Source organism: Eschrichtius robustus, chromosome 6 (assembly GCF_028021215.1).
Source record: "Eschrichtius robustus isolate mEscRob2 chromosome 6, mEscRob2.pri, whole genome shotgun sequence".
In the NCBI taxonomy this organism is placed as follows: Eukaryota; Metazoa; Chordata; class Mammalia; order Artiodactyla; family Eschrichtiidae; genus Eschrichtius; species Eschrichtius robustus.
Genome location: NC_090829.1, coordinates 75962690 through 75986589, shown reverse-complemented (window position 1 = coordinate 75986589; position 23900 = coordinate 75962690). Strand labels below are relative to the sequence as shown.

The following is a 23900-nucleotide window of genomic DNA, read 5'->3' as shown; positions in this document are numbered from 1 at the left end:
TGCCTCGTCTCCAGGACAGGAAGGAGCTGGGCATGTAGAAACAACAGTCTGGTGGGTTAGGACGGGGAGTGGAGTGAGAAGAGGCCAGAGAGCTAACAGGGTCAGACCTGCGGACCTCGTGTGATTTTATCTCAGCACAACGGCACAGCCGTCGGAGGGTGTTCAGCCCAAGAGTGAGGTGACCTGAATTACATTTTAAGAAGATCACTCTGGCTCCTGTGAGCATGAAGTAGAGGGAGACCATGAGTGGATGCAAGGATAACAGAAGAGAGCAGCGGAGATGAAGAGGGCAGATTCGGGATATATTCTGGAAACAGAAGCAACTGGAGTAACCACACATACACACACACACACACACAAAGATGTAGAGGGTGAGGACAAACAGCATGGAGGGTGGCTTTTAGGCTTCTCCTTTAAGTAACTAGGTGGATGGTGTTGCCAATTCCTGACATGGGAGGATCTGGGAGTCAACAATGGGTTTGGGGGTGGGAATCAAGGGTTCTAGGTCTCTGACTTTCTTCCTCTTTCACGTCACTGTTAAACTTTGCCCAGGGAGACCAACATCTGCCGTCTCCCACACGGTAAACAGGCTCCTTCCTGCTCTCCTAAAGGCTCCCCCGAATTCTCAGAATGAAAGCCAGGGGCCTGCCCTCAGCCTCATTCTCCCCATCCCCCTTTCCTTTCAACTGGGACAGTACCCAGCTGAGACAAGACCCAGCAGATACACCTTAGCTTACACGTTCCTTCACAAACCATCGCCTTTTTTTTTAACATCTTTATTGGAGTATAATTGCTTTACATTGTTGTGTTAGTTTCTGCTGTATAACAAAGTGAATCAGCTATATGTATACATACATCCCCATATCTCCTCCCTCTTGCGTCTCCCTCCCTCCCACCCTCCCTATCCCAGCCCTCTAGGTGGACACAAAGCATGAAGCTGATCTCCATGTGCTATGCGGCTGCTTCCCACTAGCTATCTATTTTACATTTGGGAGTGTATATATGTCCATGCCCCTCTCTCACTTCGTCCCAGCTTACCCTTCCCCCTCCCCACGTCCTCAAGTCCATTCTCTACGTCTGCATCTTTATTCCTGTCCTGCCCCTAAGACCGTTGCCTTTTATGCATACACTGTGCACTAACTCTAATCACCTGCGCACCCACAGCCAGCCCCCGAGCTGCCAGGCCCTCACGGCACCCTCAGGCCGGCCTGACCCCCTGCCTGGCACTGCTTCTTCCTCACCATCTATGCCGGATGTTCTCCACCCGGTCAGAGCTGGCTGCCTCTTCTCCCGTGACGTTCCCTGCTGCTGGGGCTCACCCTCCAGGCTGAATCAGCCCTGACCTCGTCCGAGTTCGGTTCTGCATTCTCAACTGGCTTCACTGGGGCAGGCTGCAGTCTTTACGGTGAAGGCACCTCACCTGACGCAAACCAGCTCCTCTCCATCCACCGCTCCCCATCGTCCCTGCAGCCAGGCGGTCACCGGGTCCTCCTGCCTGGGCCCCTGCATCGCTCTCTTTCAATTTCCGCTCCCCTACGTTCTCGTCCTGCTCTGTTTTCACCCTTTTCCTCCCAGGGTGTCGATATACTGCCCACCAGCACTCTGATATCTCTGAAATTACTGCTGGGCTGTAGTAAGGGCAGATCTGTATGTGATTCATCCATGAGGCTCCAGCACCAAGCACACTAAACACCGAACAAGAAAACGATACTGCTTTCTCACGAGCCCTCAGGGGCTCCTCAACGCGGATGAGACAAACACGGATGCCTTCCCAATCTGACCCAATCCTCCTTTCTAGTCTCGTCTAATGACTCCCGTTATGCTGGAGCCTGACTAGTCTCCCCAAGTCCTCTCCCCCCACCTTCCTGGCTGTTAACCTGCATTTAAAATATCCTGAGCGTTTCAGTATTCGGGATTTTGCTGATGTCAATACCTGCCTCTCTGTCTATCCACATCCAAACAACTCTCTCCTTCTCCCCAACGTGTCCCCCGGGGCTGCCGGCCCCATCCGTCTCTCCATCTCTGCGTGCTGCAGCCCATCTCCAGCCACGCCATTCCTCGGGTCAGTATGATCTCGTGACACTTCTTCACCGATGAATCACTCGTGCATCATCATTTCACTTTTTAGACATTTGGATCTCATGCTCCAACAAGACTGCATGTTCGCCGGGGGCACGGCAGGCTTGCACCTCACCCTCCCTATCACCCGGCACAGCTCCTCTCACAGAGAAAGAGCTCTGCACAGATTTTCTGATTTACAGATCAGTCAAACGTGATGCAGACGGAGCCATGTACCACACTCCAACAAAAGAAGAGAGAGAAGACAGGACAGAAACATCTGCGTTTCTATCTACTCGAGATGCACGATGAGTGGGTAGCAGAGGGCGTAGAAGTTAAAAAGAAAACAATTTTACAGCCTCTGAATAGGGTACCATTTGACGTCTCCTCCTACCGAAGAAGTACTCATAACGCTTCCTCAGAATACCAGCCCTGTTCCCAGGAGAGCCCACTGAGAACATCACCAATTCATTTCAGTTTGGTTGCTAATGAATGTAGCTACCTCTGGCATCAATAACCTTATGGATTGGCATAGAAACAGGGCATAATTCACAATCTCCAAATAAAATACCATCTTACACATGTAGAAAGACTTGCAGTCCCATCTTCTATTAGATCTCTACTCTGCAGGTTGTCCCCACTACTGCTGCCATCTCCTCGTTCTGTCTCTCATTCCAATCCTAGTCCTTACTCTCGAAAAAAGGGCAAGAGCAAGGATCCGAGGAAGAGAGGAAGAAGAACGATGCACTGGAGAGGATCTTAGAGATCTAGGCAACTCTCACCCCATTTAACCCATGAGAAAACCGAGGCTGCATGATATTGTGGAAAGAGCAAACGGATTTGGTCAAATCGATTTAAATTCCTCCTTCTCCATTTACTGTCTGATCTAACATCACCAGGCTTCAGTTTCCACGACTGTAAAAGGTCAGTAATATCCCTCACAGGGTTGTTCTGAGGGTTAAATGGGACGAGGAATAAGTTCCAACCACACAGGTGCTCAAAGGCTAGAAGCCAAAGAGGGAGCAAAACTGATCTCCTTCCTTGTTGCTTCCTTCCTTAGGATTCTTGAAGGGGGGCACGTTTATTGCAGCTGAAACCTCCCGTTCACACAAAAGGGGGTGGGGACAGAGGGCAGCCACTGAAGGAGGCACTAAGGGCTCAGAAACTTCAACTGCCATCTGTGCTTTGCTTTCTTTCTGAGCAGCTCTGAGACAACAGGCCAATTCTGAGAACACCGTTTTCAGCCAGCTGGGCAGGGCTGCTGGAAGGCAGAGGGGATCACTGGGAGGGCAGAGGCTCCTTCCCCAGCTGTCCAGGACTAGGGGTGCAGTAACTGGCTGGCTGGGCAGCAAACACCTTTCGTTCTCACCCTACCCACACCATTCAGCTCTCGGGCAGGAAATAGCTGTTCAGCATTTGCAAGCATGAAGTTAAAAGGACCTGGCTTTTAAACACACATGGGCCAGGGTGAGTCCCTTTCCCCACATCCCTCCTTCTATTTGGGGCACCCTCCATCAAAGCAAGAGGGCTTCTCAGAAATCCCCACCACCGCCGCCGCCAGCCTCGGCCAGGACATGCCCGGAGGAAAGCTCCCTCTCGTGCCAGGGGGCTGCCTCCTGCCCGGCCCAGGTCTTCACTGCACTGTGTAAGGGTTCCCCCTCAGCTAAAGCTAAATGACAAGTTGGCCCACAAAGTTACAGCAATTCAGGGGACAGCTACGTAACAGCCGAGAAGGGGCTGGGCTCACAGCGCTTCCTTTCCTCTAGGGAGCTGCATTTTTCTCAGATTATTATTCCTTGGTCTGGCTGCTCAGCTCCTTAGCGTCATTTCCCCTTTGGGTGGGAAAGTGCTTTCCTTCTGCACTGATTTTCATTATGACTTAGGCCTCCTCCTCCCCACCCCCGCTCATCTGTGGATCTCACAGTGAAAGCACGGACTGAGAAGTACAAAAGTCAAAGCATATCAACTTAAGCACTCAGAACTGTGGCTCGGAAACCCTGAGTTGTTAAAAAAAACAAAAACAAAAACAGCAAGAAAAAGGAAACCTCGAGGACTTGGCATCCTCTCTACCTCCACTGGCTGAAACACCAGCAACAAGTTTAGCTTAACAGCCTGCGGGTGACAGGTGGGTGCAAAAGCTTAACAAAGGCCAAACAAAGGGGGGCAGTGCTGCCATCCAGGGACTTAAGGTCTAAGGCAGGCAAACAACCCACAGACAGAACACAAGCACGGTTACTTGGGGCTAGAAATGGCCCCAGGGAAGAAAAGGACATTCTCTGGTCCCTGCTGTTGACATCATATTTGGAAGCCCAGGCCATGAGGACCAAGCACTGACCACCAGCATCTCCGCAACACAAGGGGCTACAGGCAGTTTCCCCAACGATCAAAGGAAGCACCTTATTTGTAAGACTCAGGTCTCATAACCAGCAGCAAGCACCTCCCCAAACATTAAAAGATTGGTGTTGGGCTTCCCTGGTGGCGCAGTGGTTGAGAATCTGCCTGCCAATGCAGGGGACACGGGTTCGAGCCCTGGTCTGGGAAGATCCCACATGCCGCGGAGCAACTGGGCCCGTGAGCCACAACTACTGAGCCTGAGCGTCTGGAGCCTCTGCTCCGCAACAAGAGAGGCCGCGACAGTGAGAAGCCCGCGCACCGCGATGAAGAGTGGCCCCCACTCGCCGCAACTGGAGAAAGCCCTCACACAGAAACAAAGACCCAACACAGCCAAAAAATAAAAACAATAAATAAATAATAAATTTTAAAAAAATTAAAAAAAAAAAAAAAGATTGGTGCAGAGCCTGGGTGGCCATCTGTCAGGGGTGCTGAGAGGGCAGATAACCACATGGGACGCTGTGTGGACCAGAGGGCTTCCGGAAGCCCCTGCAGTGTTGAGACTTGGCTGCCTTGGGAAATAACTGATTGTACCTTGTGATACATGGTGGCCGATCAAAAAGGGTCCAGAGAAAATCTCAGAGGTTATTAGGAAACTTGGACTCACTGAAATCACTTGATGCTGACTTTCTTGTTCATTGTTTCTTTTTCCCTCTAAGTGATGTTATGTGGGCCACCAGAACAGCAGCACAGGTCCTGCCTGAATCCTAAGCCATGTTAGTAGCTTCTAGAAGTTTTCAATAGGTAATCAATTTCCTCTTTTCTCATCTCACCTTCCTAACATCCTACCTGAGATCTCGCCTCAGCTCAGGTGAAGTGCAGACACTCCTTGGGTGGTCTCTGTGCACAGTGCAGGGGAGGGGGTGGTGGTCCCAGGGGAGATCCTCTTAGGTAAGAGAAGTTTTGGACAACCCCAGCTCCTGCCTACCTGCTCTCTGGGACTCTCAAGTGCTCTCCTCCAGAGCCTCACGCACCTGAAACCTCCATTGCTCTCACCTCCCCAAATGAATCTTTGCAACCGGGAAGGTTGCAAAAGCCAAGATTAGCAGTTACCTGCCACACGTGTGAGGAAGTGTGGCTCACATATGGCGGTCGGGGCGGAGGGGTATCTGTGACCAGCAAGGGAGATCAGCCCCAACTCTTACCTGCTGAGTCCCTAGGCCAACTGCCTCCACTGTCCCTCTCCCCGTAACACTTAGCTCTCTATGATGTGTGGGGATTCTCAGCCACAAGAGAAGGAGGGAGACTCCTCTACCAGCCTCATCCAGCCAGGCCCCCCGCAAGTCAGCGTCCCCCCCACCCCTCCACTAACAAGATCAGGCCCTACAGCTAAGAAAGCCTGACTTCCAGCCAGAGAAACTGCTTTTAGTTCCTGAGATGGCCTCAATCCCCTGCACTCCACTTCCCATTTAGAAGACACACAAATTTCTGCACAGTATTCTTTGGTTACTCTTGTAGTGTGAGAAAGCCAGGAAATATTGTCTTTTATGTTTTTGATTCCTTCCTGTGGAACTTAAAATGATGGATGCTGTAAGTCACCTAGAGTTGCAGTCATGGTGACTGTGTCTCTCGTAGGTCTGGAAGCTTCTTTCTCCTCTCTCTTCCCTTACAGTTCCTCAGTGTCTCAATCTTGTGCCAGTGATGGAGAAGTTCACGAGGACAAGGCATTTGCAATCACGGGATTACTGCTGAATGTGGAATTGAGTTTTTGCTGGAGGATCTGAGTTTTTTTTTTTTTTTTAAAGCTTTCTTCTTATTTAATTAGAGGAAGCATCCCTAGGTGCAATGAAGCAAGCTAATTCCTATCCCAGAAAGTTTGTGTGATATGAGAGACTTAAATGAAGTATCCATGAGAAAGATGAAATCTTCTCAGCCTTCACCTAAACTCCAAGACAATACCTACTGTTTCAAGCGACCTGGCTTCTCCGGATAACCCGCGAGAACATATGCCTTGTGTCACTCACAGGAAGGCAGTGGCTTACACCACCGCATTGCTGGCTTTGTTCAAAGCACTTTCCACTTATTTTTACTTTCATTTTGTCACATCATCACCAGGAGGCTGGGAAGAGCAGGGATCATTACTTCCATTTCACAGATGGACAGACTGAGATCAAAAGAGGTGACATCCCCAAGGTCACAATGGTATTACGGTTGGAATTCCACTCGGTCCTTAGCATTTCTTGCAGACCCAAAGAAGGAATTGGATAAAAAGGTCCGGAGGAGAGAGGGCAGGTCCCTCTGAGTGGACAGGCGGGGGCTGTGCATGAAGCTGCAGCTCACGGGGAAAGGCAAGGGGAGGAAAGGCTCGGGGACAGCCCTGTGGCAGCGTCTGCCTTGCAGGGCTTCACCTTGGAGTCCCACCTCCACACAGTTCCTCTAGTCTCTCTGCTTTAGAGAGAGCCAGCAGAGTGTGGTTTCCAACTACATCCTTTGTCCTTTACAAATATCCTCAGGGCTAGAACCCTTTTAAAAAAAATCAGTTATTTACATTTGAAAGTCAGGCTCTGTACCAGAACAGGCCCATTTCTGTATCTATAGGAAAAGAATGGGATTGGGGAATGGACCCGTCGGACGTTATCACCTCCGAAGTGGGAGAGGTGCTTTGTGAAGGTGTGGATTTTTTTTAAATTTCTTTCTTTTAAGGTAGGTGTATATGGGGTCCGGGGTACACCATGGGAGATAAGTTTTCTTCCAAGGGGATGGGGGGAGAACAGGATGGTCACACCCCCAAGTCCAGCCACCCGCGAAAGCGGCTAGGAAACCACTCTCCCGGCTCGCTGCCCTCCCGCCCGGCCCCCCACCCTGCCCGGTCCCAGCGCGCCCCGGGGAAGCGGAGCCCCCTCCGGGGTCGAGCGGCGCCAGGGCCTACGGCGGGGGATGCGGCCCCGGGCGCGCCCACGCCCCCAGCCCGAGGCTCGCGCGGCGCCAGTCCCCGGTTCTCACTCACCCGCGCTCCTGCCTCCAGGTGCCCGGCCCGAGGGTCCCGGCCGCGTCGCGGCGCCCGGCGCAGGGGTCGTCTGGCGGTGGCCGGGGGGCGCGGGCCCGTGGCGCTCCGGGGGCAGCGGCAGCTCGCGCTCGGGGCCGGGCTCGGGCGACCCCGCCGGCCCCGCGCCTCCCGGGGAGGGCGGCTGGCCCCGCGTCCCGGGGGCGGCCGGCGGCAGCAGCAGCAGCAGCGGCAGCAGCAGCAGCAGCAGGAGCGGAGGCGGCGGCGAGGCCATGGTGGCGGCGCCCGCCCGCGCTCACATGCCCGGCGCGCGGGGTGGGCGCGGGGCGGGCGCGGGTGCGAGGGAAGCGAGCGGCGGGTGCTGCCCGGGGCCGAGGAAGTGAGCGAAGTGAGGCTGCGAGCGCGGTCCCCGCCTCAAAAGTTGTGGGGAGCCGCAGGAGGGAGGCCGGGGGCCGGGCGGGCGCGGCGGAGGCGGCCCCGGCGCCGCTACATGCTGATTAGCCCGGGCGGGTCGCGGGGCGGGCGGCTCCTCCTCGGGTTGACATCACCGGCCGAGCGCTGCCGGGCCGGGGCGGGGAGAGGGCAGGAAGGGGGCGGGGGCCGGGCCCGCGAGCGCCGGCCTGGGACCGTGGAGGGAGGTCCTAGGAGCCGGCAACCTCGGGCACACACAAACACACACACACACACACACGCCGCCCCCTCCCCCTCCCCGCCCCCAATTAGTATTGCCCTGCCATGTGCAGAAAATTTAGAAAACCTGAGTCTTCCGAATCTGGAACCAGAATTTCCCAACTCCTTAAATGCACAGTCCATGGGTGAAAAGCAGGTGCTGGGGAACATAATTAGCACCAACTAGATCATACAAAGCGCTTTGCTATGCGAGAGCAGTGGAACCTGGGGCCCTGCTTCCCACCCTTACTAATCTGACACCCCCCCACCCCTCCCACCACCTCTCCTCCAGTCCCCAGGGCTGGGGCTGAGCTGGCGGTGGCCAAGCCTAACACTTTACCCTGCAGCCAACTCGGGAGTCATCCTATGCCCCTCCCTGCGCCCTCTCAAGCCCGGATTCCATCCGCATCCCCATCCCACCACTGCCTTTGGCTCACACCAGAGTTCTGCAGAAATGTCACCGCCAGGACACCCAAACAGGCTGCAGGGAAAAGAAAACTGTGAATTCAGGCAGGGCTAGGGCAAACTCATATCCGGAAAAGGGCTGCAGATCGCAAATTAAACAGAAGGATGCACAGAGATCCCTGAATTTTAAATGGACACTTTCGGAGGAGAGATTCAAAGATTTCGTGTAAACAGACTTTCTTGGTAAATAAAGGATAAAATGTCTAAATTTTTAGACCGTAAGCCTCTGCATTTCTAGGTGAAGAAAGAAGGGCTCAAAATGAAAGAATAACTTGCTCAAGATTCTGAAGCTAGACCCAAAGATTAAGGGATTTATCTGTGAACGACCATGTGGCATCATTAATTCTGTCCCACAATTATGAATTTGCAATAATCCCGATAAAGTCTCAACTGAAATGAATACTGGAGCTCCTTGGGGATCTCGTCAGTTCCACCGGGGACCATGTCTGACCACCAGATGCTCGGGAAACGATGAGTGTGGACTTCCCTTTCAGGCCTGTCTCCACCCCATTTCTCTGCTCCTCTCAGTTGCTGTCTCTGAGCCCCATGACTTCCCCTTCAGGTTAATGAGCAGATTGTGGTGTCCAGGGCAGCTGCAGATGGACCCAGGCCCACTCTGGTGATTCAGTCCAAGTGAGTCACTTGGCAGAAAACATAAAGGATGCTCTCTATGTACAAGCTCACCTTAAATTGTGGAGTGAGGAGTAACGATTTGGTTTTATTTTGTTTTGTTTTTAAAGAACCACAAAACAAACCCAACTTTCCAGTGCTCTCACATGGAATTTCCAGGTCTTTCCAAGAAAGTGCCATACAATAACACCCCTGTAAGAAACCTGGTTTGCGCTCATGGCCCCAGTTCAACTTCTTGGGATCCTGCTCTCATATTAACGAGGCAGGACTGCCCCCAGCTGCCCAGAGGCAGCCAGACAAACCCCAATAAGCCAAGAAACTGTGTTCAGAGGTTCTGGTCACTGCTGCTCCCTTCCTTCCTCAGACAACATTTCACGTAGCCCAGTTTGCCCTCCTGGGCAACCAGTAACATTTAAGGATTTAATGACCCTTACAGGCTTCTGGTGTGGATTCAGAGATGTCTTCACTACCAAGGCCCAAAGAGCAAACATGCACCTGTCACACGTGCCTCCCCTTTAGGCATAGATTCACCTCTCTGATCGTCTCTCTGCCTCCTAAGAGAAGGACCTATTTCGGGTTAGCTGGGTAGGTGAGGGGAGGGGTGAGGGGAGAAACACAGGAGAACCTGGAAAGATTGATCACAGTGAAGATGGACCCCAGCATATTTTCATCTCCTCCCAGGCAGAACATGAGAAAACAGCAAGAGAGAGTTAGAGGCAGATAGAACCCTGGAAAGAGTAGTCAAATTGATCTTAGGGCCCTTGCTTCCTGTCCTGACTTTACCACTATTTGTGTGATCTAGGCCTCAGTGTCCTCATCTGTAAAACAAAGATTGTCCTAGATGATTGCTAACGAATGCTCCAGCTCTGCTGTTTTAGGGTTCAGTAAAGAACCTTCTGACACAGTAGCAAGGAAGTATAAAACAAGTGTCTAAGGAATTTGGAGTGTTTCCTTCCCAGGGATATAAAAATCCAGACAAGATTTTTGGTCATCTCAGATGGCTTAGAAGAGGCCCTGTCGGGAGCCAAGGGGATAAATCAGATGACATTCCCAGGTCCATTCCAGCCCTGGGAGTCTATTGATCTAGAATTAAACAGGTAGGAGGCCAGCTCAGACCAAATTCCTGGATTGAGTGAGTTAGGAGCCAGGTCCCTAGCCTTTCCAGAGGGGCCACTCCAAAGTGGTTGACAGTGAAATCATCAGTGAGCCTCTACCTCCATTACCCAATGCTGTATGTAGTCAGAGGTTTTGCAGGGGCCTTCCTGTCTCTACTTGTATGAGACAGGAAAGCCCCTGCAGTAACAGACAGGCTCCCCAAATGCAGCAACTTTATGTGGTAGATATTTTATTCTCCCTGTTCACTTAACAGCCTTAGGCACTGATGTTCAGGTCAGGGGGTGGCTTTCTCCCATATAGCCTTTCAGGGCTTCGGCACTGCGGCAGCTCTGCCATTCTCTAATGCATAGCTTCCAAAGTTGCCCTTGGAATTGACATCCCAATCAGCCAGAGATGAAAAAGAATACGGAGATGTGAGGATGGGAGGTTTTGATGGGCCAGGCTTCACTTTCTCTTATATCTCACTAGAGAGAACATGGTCTCATGCCTCACCAAACCGCAAAGGAGTCTGGGAAATATAGTCTAGCCATATAGGCTAGAGGGGGAGAAGAGATTTGGGTAAACAGCTAGCAGTCTCTGCCCTACTGCTCAGCATCAGTTGGGCAGGGAAAGGAAAGGGAGGGGAAGGGAGATTCATATCTCTGGCCTCAGTTTCCTCCCTCATTAAACAAGGGTGTCGGATCAGATGATCTCTTAGGGCCCATCTGTTTTAACATTCTGTGGTTCCAAGAGGTGATGAAATGTCCTTCTGCACCAAAGTAAACAAGCCTGCAGGCTCCTGCTACAATGTACGCTCGGTCTGGGGTGTCCTCCTCTGCCAGTTGGTCTGGGGGGCGGACCCCGCAGAGAGGGCCTTGGGTTCTCTCCAAGTTCTCTTCCTGAGCTGTTCTCAGTCCTTGGCCAAGAAGAGTGATCTCTGCTGACCTCAGTCTCCCCAGCTGTACAGTGGGGAGAAAAATCGTTACCCTTTGCTGCCTCCCAGGGCTGATCTGAGGCTATGATGAAATCACTGTCTGGAAGGCATCAGGAGCCCATCGGACTCAAATGCTCCACATGATGTTCTTGCTGTAACCAGAGCCTTTAATAACGCTGCCCTTGGAACAGGCCCAAAGTGTGCCCGTTCCTGAGGACAGTGCCCCTGCAGGGTTTGTGGCAGAAGACACGGTGGTGACTGCATATCAGTAACATCACGGGACTAGGGTCCCTGAGGGCTGAGAAACCAGTCAACAGACTCCTGGATTGAGCTTCATCTGGAGGTGGGACACTGGGACCGGCCATCACTGTCTCCTCTGGCCTGCTCCTCTGCTATGTGTTCATCACATTTTTACACCCTGGATCTGTTTACTCATCCTCTCATCTGCTTGTCCCTTCCCACCCCTCATCAATGAGCTGCTTTCTGGAAAGTCCTGGGCCTTGTTCTTCTTTGTATCTCCAGAACCCAACATAGCACCTTCTTTCTTTTATTTAGTCATTCAACAAATATTTACTAACTGACTACTCTGTGCCTGGCACTGTGCTGGGTGTTGGGTGAGTCTCAGACCTCACAGAGCTTAAAGGTTTGGAGGAGACAGATAGTTATCAAAGAATGTAAATGTAAACTTGTCACTGTAGAAAGTGCCCTGAAGGAGGGAGAGAGGGTTGGGTTTCCCTATAAACATGAGATTGAGCTACTATCTGAAAGCTCTGTAGGCCATTAACATGTAGGCTGTTAATCAGGCAAAGGAGAGTGGGGAGCGTATGTGCAAAGACCCTGAGGCAGGAAGGATTGGGATAAATGGAAAGGACCACAGAAAGCCAACATGGCTGGAGCACAGAGAGCGAGGAAGAGTGTGGAGGGAAGTGAGGCCGGAGACTTTCAGAGTGACCAGATCAGGCAGACCCTAACAGCCCATTTTTAAGATTTTTGCTTTATCTTAAGAATTTAGAGAAGTCATTTCAAGGTTTTAGCTTAGTGAGGTGGGAATGGAAAGCACCATTCTGGCTATGATAAGGGGAATGATTTAGAAAGAAACAAGCGCTGATGCCTGAACTCTTGGAGCCCACATAAGAAATGATAATTCTTGGATGAAGGTGATAGAAATGAGTTCAGAGAAGAGTGTGGACTTGAGACTGTGTGAGGTAAAATCCACAAGATATGCGGACAGATATGGAGGGTGAGGAAAAGAGGTCAAAGGTTTCCGGAGTTTCTGGCCTTCATGATTGGATGGATGGTGGTACCATTCACAAGGAAGCGGGAACAGTGAATGAGAATTAGGTCTTTGAGGTCAAGATCATTAACTTTGTCTTGGACTTGGGACGTCTTTGAGCTTGTCCACGTGGCCATGTCACGTGTGCGTTTCGATCTGCAGACTTGGAGCTGAGAGGAGAGGTCCCAGTTTGAGGTCTAGATCTGCATAACTGGGAATGAGATCATCTAGAGAGGGCTGTAGGCAGTGAAGGGAGCCTAAGAATGAGCCCTGAGGACACACCATGAGATGGCTGGGGAGGGGGGACTCTGCCAGAAGGGAGACTGGGCAGGAGCCATGGAGATGTGGGACGAAGTCCAGGAGAAAGTTGCGTCACTGGAGCAAAGGGAGGGAGATCGTGGTTAACAGCGTGTAACGCGGCGAAAGGTCCAGCAAGGTGAAGACCCGAAAACCCACTGGTTTTAGCCCCATGGAAGTCACCGGTGACCATACTAGGAAAGGTGTCAGTGGAGCAGAAGGGACAATGGAGCGAGCTGGGAAGAATGGGAAGTGAGGAAACCAAGCCGGTCAAGATAACTTCAAGAGAGCTTGGCTTTGAAGAGGAAGAGTGCGTTAGGACAGGAACTACAGGGGGATTAGGAGTAAGGGAGTTTTTCTCGCTTTTAGTGGGAGAATTTGAACATAGAAATGGTCTACTTGGGAGAGAGAAAAATCAAAGGTCTAAGAAAGAGAAAAGATGACTGACAGGAAAGGGCTTCTGAGAAGCCGGAGAAGACGGAATCCGTAGCGCAGGTGGAGGGACCGGCCTTGGGAGGAGGGAAAGAGGAGCAGGGTGAGGGGATCTGGATTTCTGCCTGAGGATTTGAATTTTTTTTTTTGTAAGATAGCAAATACAAAGCTATTTGTTAAGAGTGGGGGACTGAAGGGGTGGGACCTCAGGATTTGAAATTTGGAGGAACATGAATATATTCATTTCCTAGGCCTACTGTAAACAAAGTACCTACAAACTTGGTGACTTAAAACAACAGGAGTTTATCCTCTCACAGATCTGGAGGCCGGAAGTCCAAAGTCAAGGTGTCAGCCGGGCCATGCTCCCTCTGAAGGTTCGGAGAGAGAATTCTCCCTTGCCTCTTCCTCAGTCCCGGTGGCTGCCGGCAATCCTCGGTGTTCCTTGGCTTGTAGACGTACCACTCCGGTCTCTGCCTCCATTGCCATGTGGGCTTCTTCCTTCCGTGTGTGTCTGTGTCTTCACCTGGCCTTCTTATAAGGACACAGTCATTGGATTTAGAGCCCAGCTTAATTCAGTCTGATCTCATTTTAACTTGATGACATCTACAAAGATCTTTTCAAATAAAGTCACATTCCCAGGCACCAGAGGTTAGGGGTTGAACGTATCTTTCTGGGGACACAATTCTACCCATCAGAATGAAGAAGTTTAGAAGGCTGTGGAGAGTGAGACCAATGTGCTAGCACACCCACCCTGTTCAGGGCTCCCAGAGACTGGCGGGCAGTGTCCAGCAACTCCAGCTCTTTCCAGTGTGCTCCTCTCTGCTGACCGGCGCCCAGCATCCTTGGCCCGAGCCGGGGCACATCGGCTCTCTCCCATTTCAGGATAGATTCCCTCCTACCAGGTACAAAGACTTCTGCCCTCTCTTGACCCCGCCTCTCTTCCCATCTCAGCCTCGTCTCTGCATCCCACGCCGTCCTTTTCTCTGCGCAATGATACATCAAGAGCCCCTGCAGACAGAAGCTGCTGAGCCAGCCCTGACAGCACCAGGGTTATAACAGAAGAGAGAGGGTGCAGGCCCCCCAGGGAACACCTGCTACACCTGCACTGTTTTGTTCAGAGTTCCAGGAAGCAGAGCGCCTTGGGATTTTGACAAAAGAACTGAAGGAATAAACCCATCTCCCTATTTCTGACCTCCCAGGAGAAGCCTTACTGTCCCTTTCTGGTATGTCACGAATGGTTTTGTTTTGTCCAGGCCAAGCTGGGCTGCTTGCTGGACCCCAAGCCTAGGGAGCTCTTGCTGCTTCTCCGCCCGCTGGTGCAGGGTTCCAGAGGCCTTTGCTTTGGAGGGCCAAGGCGAGAATGTAAACACAGCAAGGCAAGCCCGCTGCAAACCGGCTGGGACCTCGTTCAGGGAGGAAGGCTTGCTCACAGCTTGGCCAAGCTCCCAAGCATCATGTATGGCAACCCTGAGTTCCAACTTCAACAGCTTGGGGTGGGTCCTCAAATGACCTTCCGTTTCTTGTCTGCTCATCTGAGAGGACCATTCCTTTCCAGACAACATTCCTTCGATAAAATCAGTTATACACTGTAAACATCAAGGAGCCAGGAACATTCTCCAGTGCAACAGGATTCTGATAAAGTGGTCTGATTTTGCAAAACCTTCTAGTGTGAAAAATCCTCCCCAGAGCAGGCAGGGAAATTCCTGGGATGCCAGGACACCAGGCAAAGCGGCCAGGGCCCTAAGGAAGGAGCAGAAAACCCAGGGTGACGCTCCCACTGTGATCAGAGGGGCCTGGGTTTGCAGGCATCATCTCATTCAATCCATCAGTCAACACATATTTGACAAGACTTTCCAAGTGCTGGGCCCTGATCTGGAGTCACTGGGAAGGCAACTGCTAAGCGTCCCTGTCTTTCAAAAAGCAGTGATAACTTGCTGCCCTCACACAGCCCAGGTCAGCAATCAGGGGTAAGTCCGCGGCTTCACCTCCACACCGACTCCCCCCTACTCCCTCTGGCCATCCTCTCTGCCTCACCCTGTGAGGCTGGAGCCTCCATTTTCTTCTGTATCCCATTGGGCCCCCCATTCTTTTGACCTTTATGTCGCTTTCTGCTTGCAGGGGTCTCCTCCATTGGCTGTTTCTGGGCATCACAATCTCCACTTTTCTTCACGTCTCACTTTGCATCAGAGTGCGTCCCAGCCCGTCCCTTTCTCTGTGTCTCCATCAGACACTCTTTTCCTGCCTTTCCTCTAATCAGCTCATCCCCATTTTTTTCCTCCATCCCTTTTCTGTTTCTTCTAACAAACTGTTGCACAGAACTAAATACATTAAAAAAAGATATTTGTGGAATAAACTTTTACATTCTCTGTGTTTTATTCTTAAAACTGGCTGAAGAATATGTGTCCTTCTCTGCGTCATCTGCATTTCTTACAAGAGCATGAGTAACTATTTACAACTTTTTATTAAAGTACGATGTGCACAGACGACAGTGCAAGTGTAGCGGCGGTAAGCGCCACGCAGAGCTCATCGCTACCAGAGCGCGGGTAGAGGCAGCACTCACGTGGAGAGATGCCACGTCCCCTCCACTCATCCTCCCACACAGTCACCACCATCCTGACTTCTTTCAGCAGAGACTAGTAGTTTCTGATAAAATACAGAACACCCGGTTTTATATTTTCTATCAGTGGAGTGCTGTAGGATGTACCCTTTTGTGTCTGGCTTTTATTGCTCAGAATCTGATGGTAGATCCACTCACATCATTACATGTAGTTATAAACGCTTCATTCTCCTTGCTTCATAGCACCCGGGGCGGGGCCATCCCACAATTTGTTTTCCCTTCTATTGTTAATGGGCAACTGAGTGGTTTCCATGAGCAGCTATTACAAATAATGCTGCTATTAACTTTCATGTATGTGTCTTTTGATGGCATCTATTACTTTTATAATCAGGAAAAGAGAGGAAAACTATTTCCGTTTTAAGAGATGAAGGTGGCCAAGTGGGATGTTTTAGAAAAGGGCTCTGGAGTAGGAAGCAGAACACATGAGCCCTTGTTCTGGCTTCTCTATTCTCTATTTCTACAACTTTGAGCCAATCAATTAACCTCAGTGAGTCTCAGTTTTCTCATCCGCAAAAGATGGACAGTAATATCTGCCATTGGGAGGCATGACCACCTCACAGGGAAACTATGACAATCAAGTAAGATGATGGATATGAGGGAAAGAGTGTCATGGAAAAATAAAATACATTATTATTTCTTGTATTAAAGAAAAAATAACAGATACATTATGAGGCTCTTGATTTACCTGTTTTTAAAATTTGAGAAAACAAATTTGAACCTAGGGCCTTAGACAAAAGGCCCTTATTACCCACTTGGGCAATAAAAGATAAATACATGTCTCAAAGGTAAGAAATAACAAATAAAAGATAATAAATGTCTCAAAATGCCCTGTCTCCAAAAGTCTTTGTTTCACATGAGCGACTGGGAACAGGTGGTCTGTGACATCTTTTGTCCCTTCCAAGTGGCCTTGGCTCAGAGCAGATGGGGGCCCCTGGTCTAGACAAACCACAAAAAAGCCTCACTGACTGAGCTGTAGGGACCTGGGGATAGACTTAGGACCCGCAGGAGGAGGGATGTGCCCACAGAGTACACACAGAAGGCCAGGACTAGACTTGTCTTCGGATACCAACCGGTGCCCCGTCCCATCCCCTGCACTGTCCCCTCATAAGGAGAGCATCAGACAAACGTGCGGAGCAGGAAACAGGGCCGCATGTCTGCTGGCCAGCAGAGCATATCTGAGGCTCTGAGCTCTCAGCCAGTGTGGGGTCACTTGTTGGTGTCAGGCAGCGGGGGCCATCCACACGCTGGTGTGGATGCAGGCCAGGCACCGCCACCAGCTCCCACCCAGTGCTTCCCCCACCCCGCCACCCCAAACAAACCCTGTGCTTGAAGCTCCCGCCCTGCAGCGAGCTCTCACAGCACTGGCAGCCCTGTGCTTTGTGTCCGAGCGTGCAAACCTACAGGGTCTCTGCCCTCGTCTGGGTGGGGAGGGAAGTGTGGCCCAAAGGAGAGAAAGGGATCTGGGAAGGAAGCCACTTGTTCAAGAGGGCTTCTGAGCAGGGACTCCTAAGGAGGTGGAGGAATGAATGAGAGCCTTGAAAACTAGGCATTAGACTAGTGATTCTCAACCCTGGCTGAATATTAGAATTGCCAAGGGAATTTTTACAAAATGTCGGTGCCTGGAACCCGCCTACCTAGTTAGAATCTCTGGTATGGGGCATCAGTATTCTTTAAAAGCTCCCCAGGTGACCTCATGTACAGCCAGGGTTGAGAACCACTGCCTTAACCTAAGTGCAGTGGGAATACTCACTGTAAGCTTCCAGCAGTAGAGGGACATGATCAAAGTGGTTGCTCAAGAAGCATTTACTGAGCACCTCTGTATAGCAGCAGGCACTGTGCTAGGCTCTGGGTACACAGAGATGTGGAAGATGTATATCGTCCCTGCCCTTGACTAGCCAGCAAATTAGGAGAAGAGACAGATCCATAAATAAGTATAATATAAAGGAGGTTGTTTTACATAAGTATGAACCAAGTGCTCTAAGAACACTGAGGATTTGCCAGAGAAAGCTTTCTTAGGGAGGTGACATTAGAATTCTTTCCTGAAGGGTGCTTAGGAGTTTACCAAACACAGGAAACAGAGAAGAACATTCTAAGTGGAAGAAAACGTGTTATACAGGTGCCGAGTCCTATGAAGACTCCCTGTGTTCAGCATAACATGGGGAGTGTGGGGAGAAGAGGCTGGAAAGAAGGACAAAGGGAAGCACCAAGGGCCTGGTACTACTTGAGCTCTCAGTATTTGAAAATTGAGCTAGAGACAGCAGATTAGAAAAGAGAGAGAGCGAGGTAGGGAGAACAGTCAGGAGCCACTGTAGAGATCCCAGCACGAAGTGATGAAGGCCTGGACCGAGGAATTGATGGTGGGAATGAGGAAGAGAGCAACCCAAGAGATATTGCCCAAAAGGCAACAGAATTTGGGAAAAGAACAGATGTAAGGAAAGAGAAGGGCAAAGATGGCCTCACAGTAACTGATTTGAGACAGCAAGATAACAGGATAACATGACCTTAGCAAAGATGGGATGCCAGGTAGATTACTTGAATTTCATGTAACTCCAAGACATCCATGTGGAGATGTATGCAAAAGGCTAGCTGAAGGGCACAAGTTGGGTTGTAGAGGTAAGGAGGGAAAATATAAGGAGAGAAAGTGGAATGTCCAGGTATAAATCATCTACATCAGGCATTTATCAGGGGAAGAAAGAAAAATGGGATGGCACCCGGAAGATCAGGCACAAGGTGTGTGTTTGCCAGGACTGACCTGCCTGTGCGTGGAGACAGGAGGAAGAAAGAGGAATCAGCGGTAGCCGAGGAGCTAGGTCCATGAGGTGCATCCAACACAGGAGGAGAGTTTATCCTCAGGAAGGAGAGGCATTCCTTAACAGAGACAGAGATGGAGATAGTGAGGAAACTCACTCCCAAGGGCCTGGATCCAGATCAAACCCTCTAAAGCAGGTGCCAGGAAACTTCTTCCATAAGGGGCCAGATAGTCAATATTTTAGGCTTTGTGCACCATGTGGCCTCGGTCACAGCTACTCAACTCTGCCATAGACTGTCTAAGGCAGCCATAGACAACGCGTGAATGAATGGGCCTGGCTGTGTGCCAATAAGACTTTATTTTCAAAAACAGGCAGTGGTTATAAGGGGTAATTTTATTTTATATGAATTTCACCTCAATTTAAAAAATAGCAGGCTCTGGGCTTGATTCGGCCCACGGGGCTAGCGTTTGCCAACACCTGCTCTGGAGGTGAAAGAGGAGCCGTTGGGGACTTAGGGACTGGGCTGGCATCCACAGGACCATGAACAGTGAATGATGTGAGTTCAAATCCAGTATTACCACTTACTAGCTAATAACTTAACTTTCCTGAGCCTCAGTTTCTTCATCTGTAAAACGGAGGAAATAACAGTCCTACCTCACTGAGTTGTTCTGAGGATCAAATGAAACAATGAATATGGGTATCTAGCGTAACACCTGGCTCAGTGAAGATTTTTTTATTTATAAAGATTGACCATGAATTGCAGGATGCCACCTGCAGGTGGGACTGGAAGGAAGGAAGGAAGGAGGTGGGGGCTGGGCTGAGAGGTAAGGGGTGGGGCTGCACCCCCTGGTGGCAGAGAGAACAAAATCTGTATGGCCAGGGCTACAAACAGACCCACAGGTGCAAACACACACACCTGTGCACACACAGGCACACCAAGGTCATGTAGCCCAACTCCACTGTTCTTAGTGGAACGAGGTTCTGCAGTGCTTTGTCTCTGGCTAAGTGTGCGGCCCATGGATGTGCCCCCCGCAGTTTGGTTTATCAGGCCCCAGCACGGACCAGCATGCCTCGCTAGCACATAGCATACGGAGCTCTGGTCTGGGACCACTGCTGCCCATCACAGAGCCTGGAGCTCATGGAGACCAGAGGCCTCAGACTCAGGTCAGCTCAAAGCCTTTCCACCTGTGCTTCTCAAACTTTAGAAAGTCACCTGCGGGAGGGGTTACTTTAAAATGTATGTCCTGGGGCTTCCCTGGTGGCGCAGTGGTTGAGAATCTGCCTGCCAATGCAGAGGACACGGGTTCGAGCCCAGGTCTGGGAAGATCCCACATGCCGCGGAGCAACTAGGCCCGTGAGGCACAACTACTGAGCCTGCGCGTCTGGAGCCTGTGCTCCGCAACAAGAGAGGCCGCGATAGTGAGAGGCCCGCGCACTGCGATGAAGAGTGGCCCCCGCTTGCCACGACTAGAGAAAGCCCTCGCACAGAAACAAAGACCCAACACAGCCAAAAATAAATAAATAAATAAATAAATTTAAAATGTATGTCCTAGTTGTAAAGCAACTCTACTCCAATAAAAATTAATAGTAAACAAAGTATGTCCTAGGCCTCACCCAAGAAATTCTGGTTTAGTAAGTCTGAGAAGGGCCCGGGAAACTGCATTTTAGCAAGCATCCCAGGTCATTTTTTACACCAGTGAGCTGAGAACCACGCTTTCAGAAATAAGACTTTGTCATCTCTGAACGCGGCTGCGTGATGAAACAATGGGATCCCCAACTTTGTCCCTAGAACTGCAGCCATAGAACAGGGTCCACCCCTATCCATTAAACTTCCTCCTACTGCTCACGAGGAAAAGAGAAACTCAGGTTGGATGTCTTGGGGTAACATGACTAATTCTAAAACAGACGTGAAGATTTTCCAGGGCACTGTATTTACCCAGGAATTTTTTACCATCACCCAGAGAAGAGGTGATGCATTGTCCTCAGTCCGTGAAAATGTGAATAATTACTCTTCTCAGAACATTTTGGTTGAACCATCCGAGTGCAGTCTATTCCAAGTCCCATTTCCTTTCCTCCTAGCCAGCCAAGAAGTCTGTGCCCATTTCCTGCTTCTTAATCCTAGAATACTCCTAAAAACTGAGCTGCAGGCTACTGGGGGAGCAATTGCTGTCATCTGTTTTCACAGTTTCTGAATCAAAAAAAAAAACAAACACGTGGCTTTGCACACATAGACATTCAATAAATACTTGCTAAGTGAGTGACTGAATGAATCCGTGATGAGTTGGATGGGTTGACAGGGCACAGAAAAAATACTTAAAGCCATGAATTGGGATGATTTATAACTGAAGATACACCTCTACTACTGAAGGTCTTTCAATCTGGTTGGGCAGAAAAAGACCAACACAGATCATTAATAAAAGATGAGCAGAACCAAAACTACAGAGTCACTCACTACACACACACACACACGTACAGTTTATCTAAATAAATGTTGTTCCTTCAAATCAGCACCTTGAGAGGCCTTATAAAATTATTCCAGTGACACTGTCAGTCCTCAAAACGTGTTGTGTTGGCATCTCATCTTTAGAAATTGCTTCAGGAGTCAGTTTGCTTTATGGTCACACCTCATTTTTGACCCAAAGAGACGATTTAGCTTGATCGGTCCCCTCATTCCCAGATCTGGTTCCAAATGATTTTTGATGCTTCCAGAAATCAAATGAACCCTCAAAGGACAAAAACTTGTCATTCATGAGACTATTCAAAGGCTCAGAAGAGAATATTGAAAATGGAATTCCAAGCATGATTTAAGGAATGGCAGAATCATTGGATCAAATGTGTAAATTCTCACAAAAGACAGAGCTCTGAAGGGGCAAACCTACTCAGGGCAGATCAGGAGACTCACTCAACTGCCATCAGTGAAGAACCCAATCCAGCTGTTCTCATCCTGAGCACAGTGGCACAGACTGGCCAGATGCCCACCAAACCTGGTCCCTCGTCTCCCTGAGCACAGAGCTGGCCCACATTTCCCAGCCAGCCTCTTAATGGAAAGTGGAAGGAAGTGATATGAGCCCTTTTAGCCCCTGAAACTGCCACAGCAGCCTCCCTTTCTTCTCTCACCTGCCAACGGGGTGCTGAGAATTCAGGGGAAGATTCCGAGGGCCTAGAAGATGTTCAACTACAAAACAGAATGACAGTGGTCCCTGAACGACAGTGTGGGGCAGAGCTCCCCTCCCCCTTCTGACTTGTATCAGACTGGAACAGAAGCCAGAAATAAATTTATGAAGTGTCAAGTCACTGAGATTTGAGGGCTGTTTGTTGCAGCAGCAAGCCCACCCTGACCAATACAGACACACAGAGTTACACAGAGTTGCCGGTCTGCCAAGCAGTTCACTTAAAAATGGACACTGCCGTTGCCAGTGTCTGTCCTTGTGACTTTCAGTTTGGGGTTCATATTTGAACCTCAGCCTCTTAACACATATGGTCTATGTCACATTGCACAGATCAGCATTCATCGAGCCCTCTTGCTGGCGGCTGGGGGATGACTGCTAATCCTTTGAAATGCTACTCACCCTCAGGGCTGCCCAAAGTGAATCTGATGTAGACCACATGGCCCATAATTCAAGCCAGTCTTCACATGTGGTAAGTCCAGCTTCTTTTTATAGAGAGGCATCTCTAACAAACAGTCAGGAAAGTGCACATGCACACACACACACACACGTGTGTGTGTTTTCAAAGAAACACAATTTTCCCCTTTTTTCTGTTTTTTTGTTTTTTTTTCCTGGAGTAAAACTTGGAAAAAAAGAAACACAATTTAAAAAGGGAGAAAAAAAACCAGGCTCTCCATTATTTTAGAGACTCCCATTTAGAGACCCGCCCTGCCTCTTTCAGAAGGAGGCTGTGGCCACCCTCACCTCAATGAATGGTGGTGAGTAGTCAACCACTATCTGCCGTGCACTCACCTAGCCCAGCAGCCTAGGGGACAAGTAAGGGCACCAGCCTTGGTGCTGCGAGATGGGCTGCACACCCAGGACCACAGCCAGCTGCGGACCCCCTGATGCTGGTGGGCCTTCCTTGCCGTCTGCTTCACCCTTGACTTGCATGTGACCTTCCCCTCCAAGAAGAGTACCTTGTCAAGAGTCAGGGGCTTACACCTCTACTTCCTTCCTCAGACTGACAAACTGGCATCTATTTTCCTTTGTGAGCCCCTTCGAAGGAGCCCAGGCACACCTCCCCGATGCAGGGATGTTGAGCAGCGTGTGACGAGCACAGACTTCTGCATCTGCCTGTCTGCAGAGAAGTGCAAACGGTACGGACTAACAAGGTCACGCAACCGCCACTTCTGATCCTCTCCTCCAGGGCACCCATGTGGACATGGAGGAGATAAGACATAGCAAAAAGCAGGTTGTCTGCTCTCCAGTAAACCTTGGTTCAAAAGAACTGGAGATGGGATAGGTTTTCTGATGTTTAAGAAAATTCCCCAAGGCTCTGGGAAGGGAATGGAGAAGGCTGAGAGCAGTGGTATAGGGACGTGGCCAAATGGGTCTGATTAGCCAAGGGAGTGGAGGGGGAGGCAGAGCTGAAACGGTGGTTAGCAAGTGGCGACTGCCAGCTCCCCGTGCCCTGACTATGCATGCCGCAGAGAGTGCTGCTGGTGGCTGGATAAGAGGTCCCACCTTGTCTGCCACTGACAAGATATAGCGTGGCCTGCTGAAGCAGGAGAACTCCACCCTGCTCTGAAACTTCAGGCTAGCAGATGCCAAGAACCACTACAGTTCCCACTGATTTTTTTTCTTTCTATGTTGCCCACATTAAGTGACATGGAATTAGTAGGGGTGGTGGGAGAACACTTATGACACTGCCTCCACCTTGACTTCCTCCAAAAAAAGTGTGAGTCTCACTTTACTAAGTACTCACAAATTCACTTGGAGGCAGGCAGGAATTATAATTCCCATTTTACAGAGAAGGAAATCAAGGCACAGAGAGGTTAAGAAGCCTACCCAAGGTCACAGAGCTAGTAAACGGTGGCGCCAATCCCCAGATCCTATGTAATAGTTACTTATATGGCCAAAGGAACTCTGCAGATGTGATTAAATTAAGGCTCTTGAGATGGGGAGATTATGCTAGATTATCCAGGTGGGCCCATCTAATTACATGGGTCCTTAAAAGCAGAAGAGGGAGGCAGGAAAGTTAGAGAAGATGTGATGACAGAAGCAGAGGAGGGAGACAATGGGAGTGCGGACTGCTGGCTTTGAAGATGGAAGGGGCAACCACCAAGGAATGCAGGCAGCCTCTAGATGCTGGAAAGAGCGAGGGAAGAGGTTCTCCCCTAGACCCTGCAGAAAGAA

At 50.2% G+C, this 23900-nt stretch overlaps 1 protein-coding gene across 4 annotated transcripts in view; it reads right to left on the bottom strand.

Annotated features, from left to right (window-relative positions):
* HEG1 (heart development protein with EGF like domains 1) overlaps positions 1-7682 on the bottom strand; it is an 83457-nt gene extending 75775 nt beyond the window's left edge. For all 4 annotated transcript variants that reach the window (XM_068546583.1, XM_068546585.1, XM_068546586.1 and 1 more), the window contains exon 1: positions 7397-7682. In XM_068546583.1, the coding sequence (XP_068402684.1) occupies positions 7397-7667 (271 nt within the window). In that variant the 5' untranslated portion in view covers positions 7668-7682. The remainder of the gene's footprint in view (positions 1-7396) is intronic.
* Positions 7683-23900: the final 16218 nt, after the last annotated feature.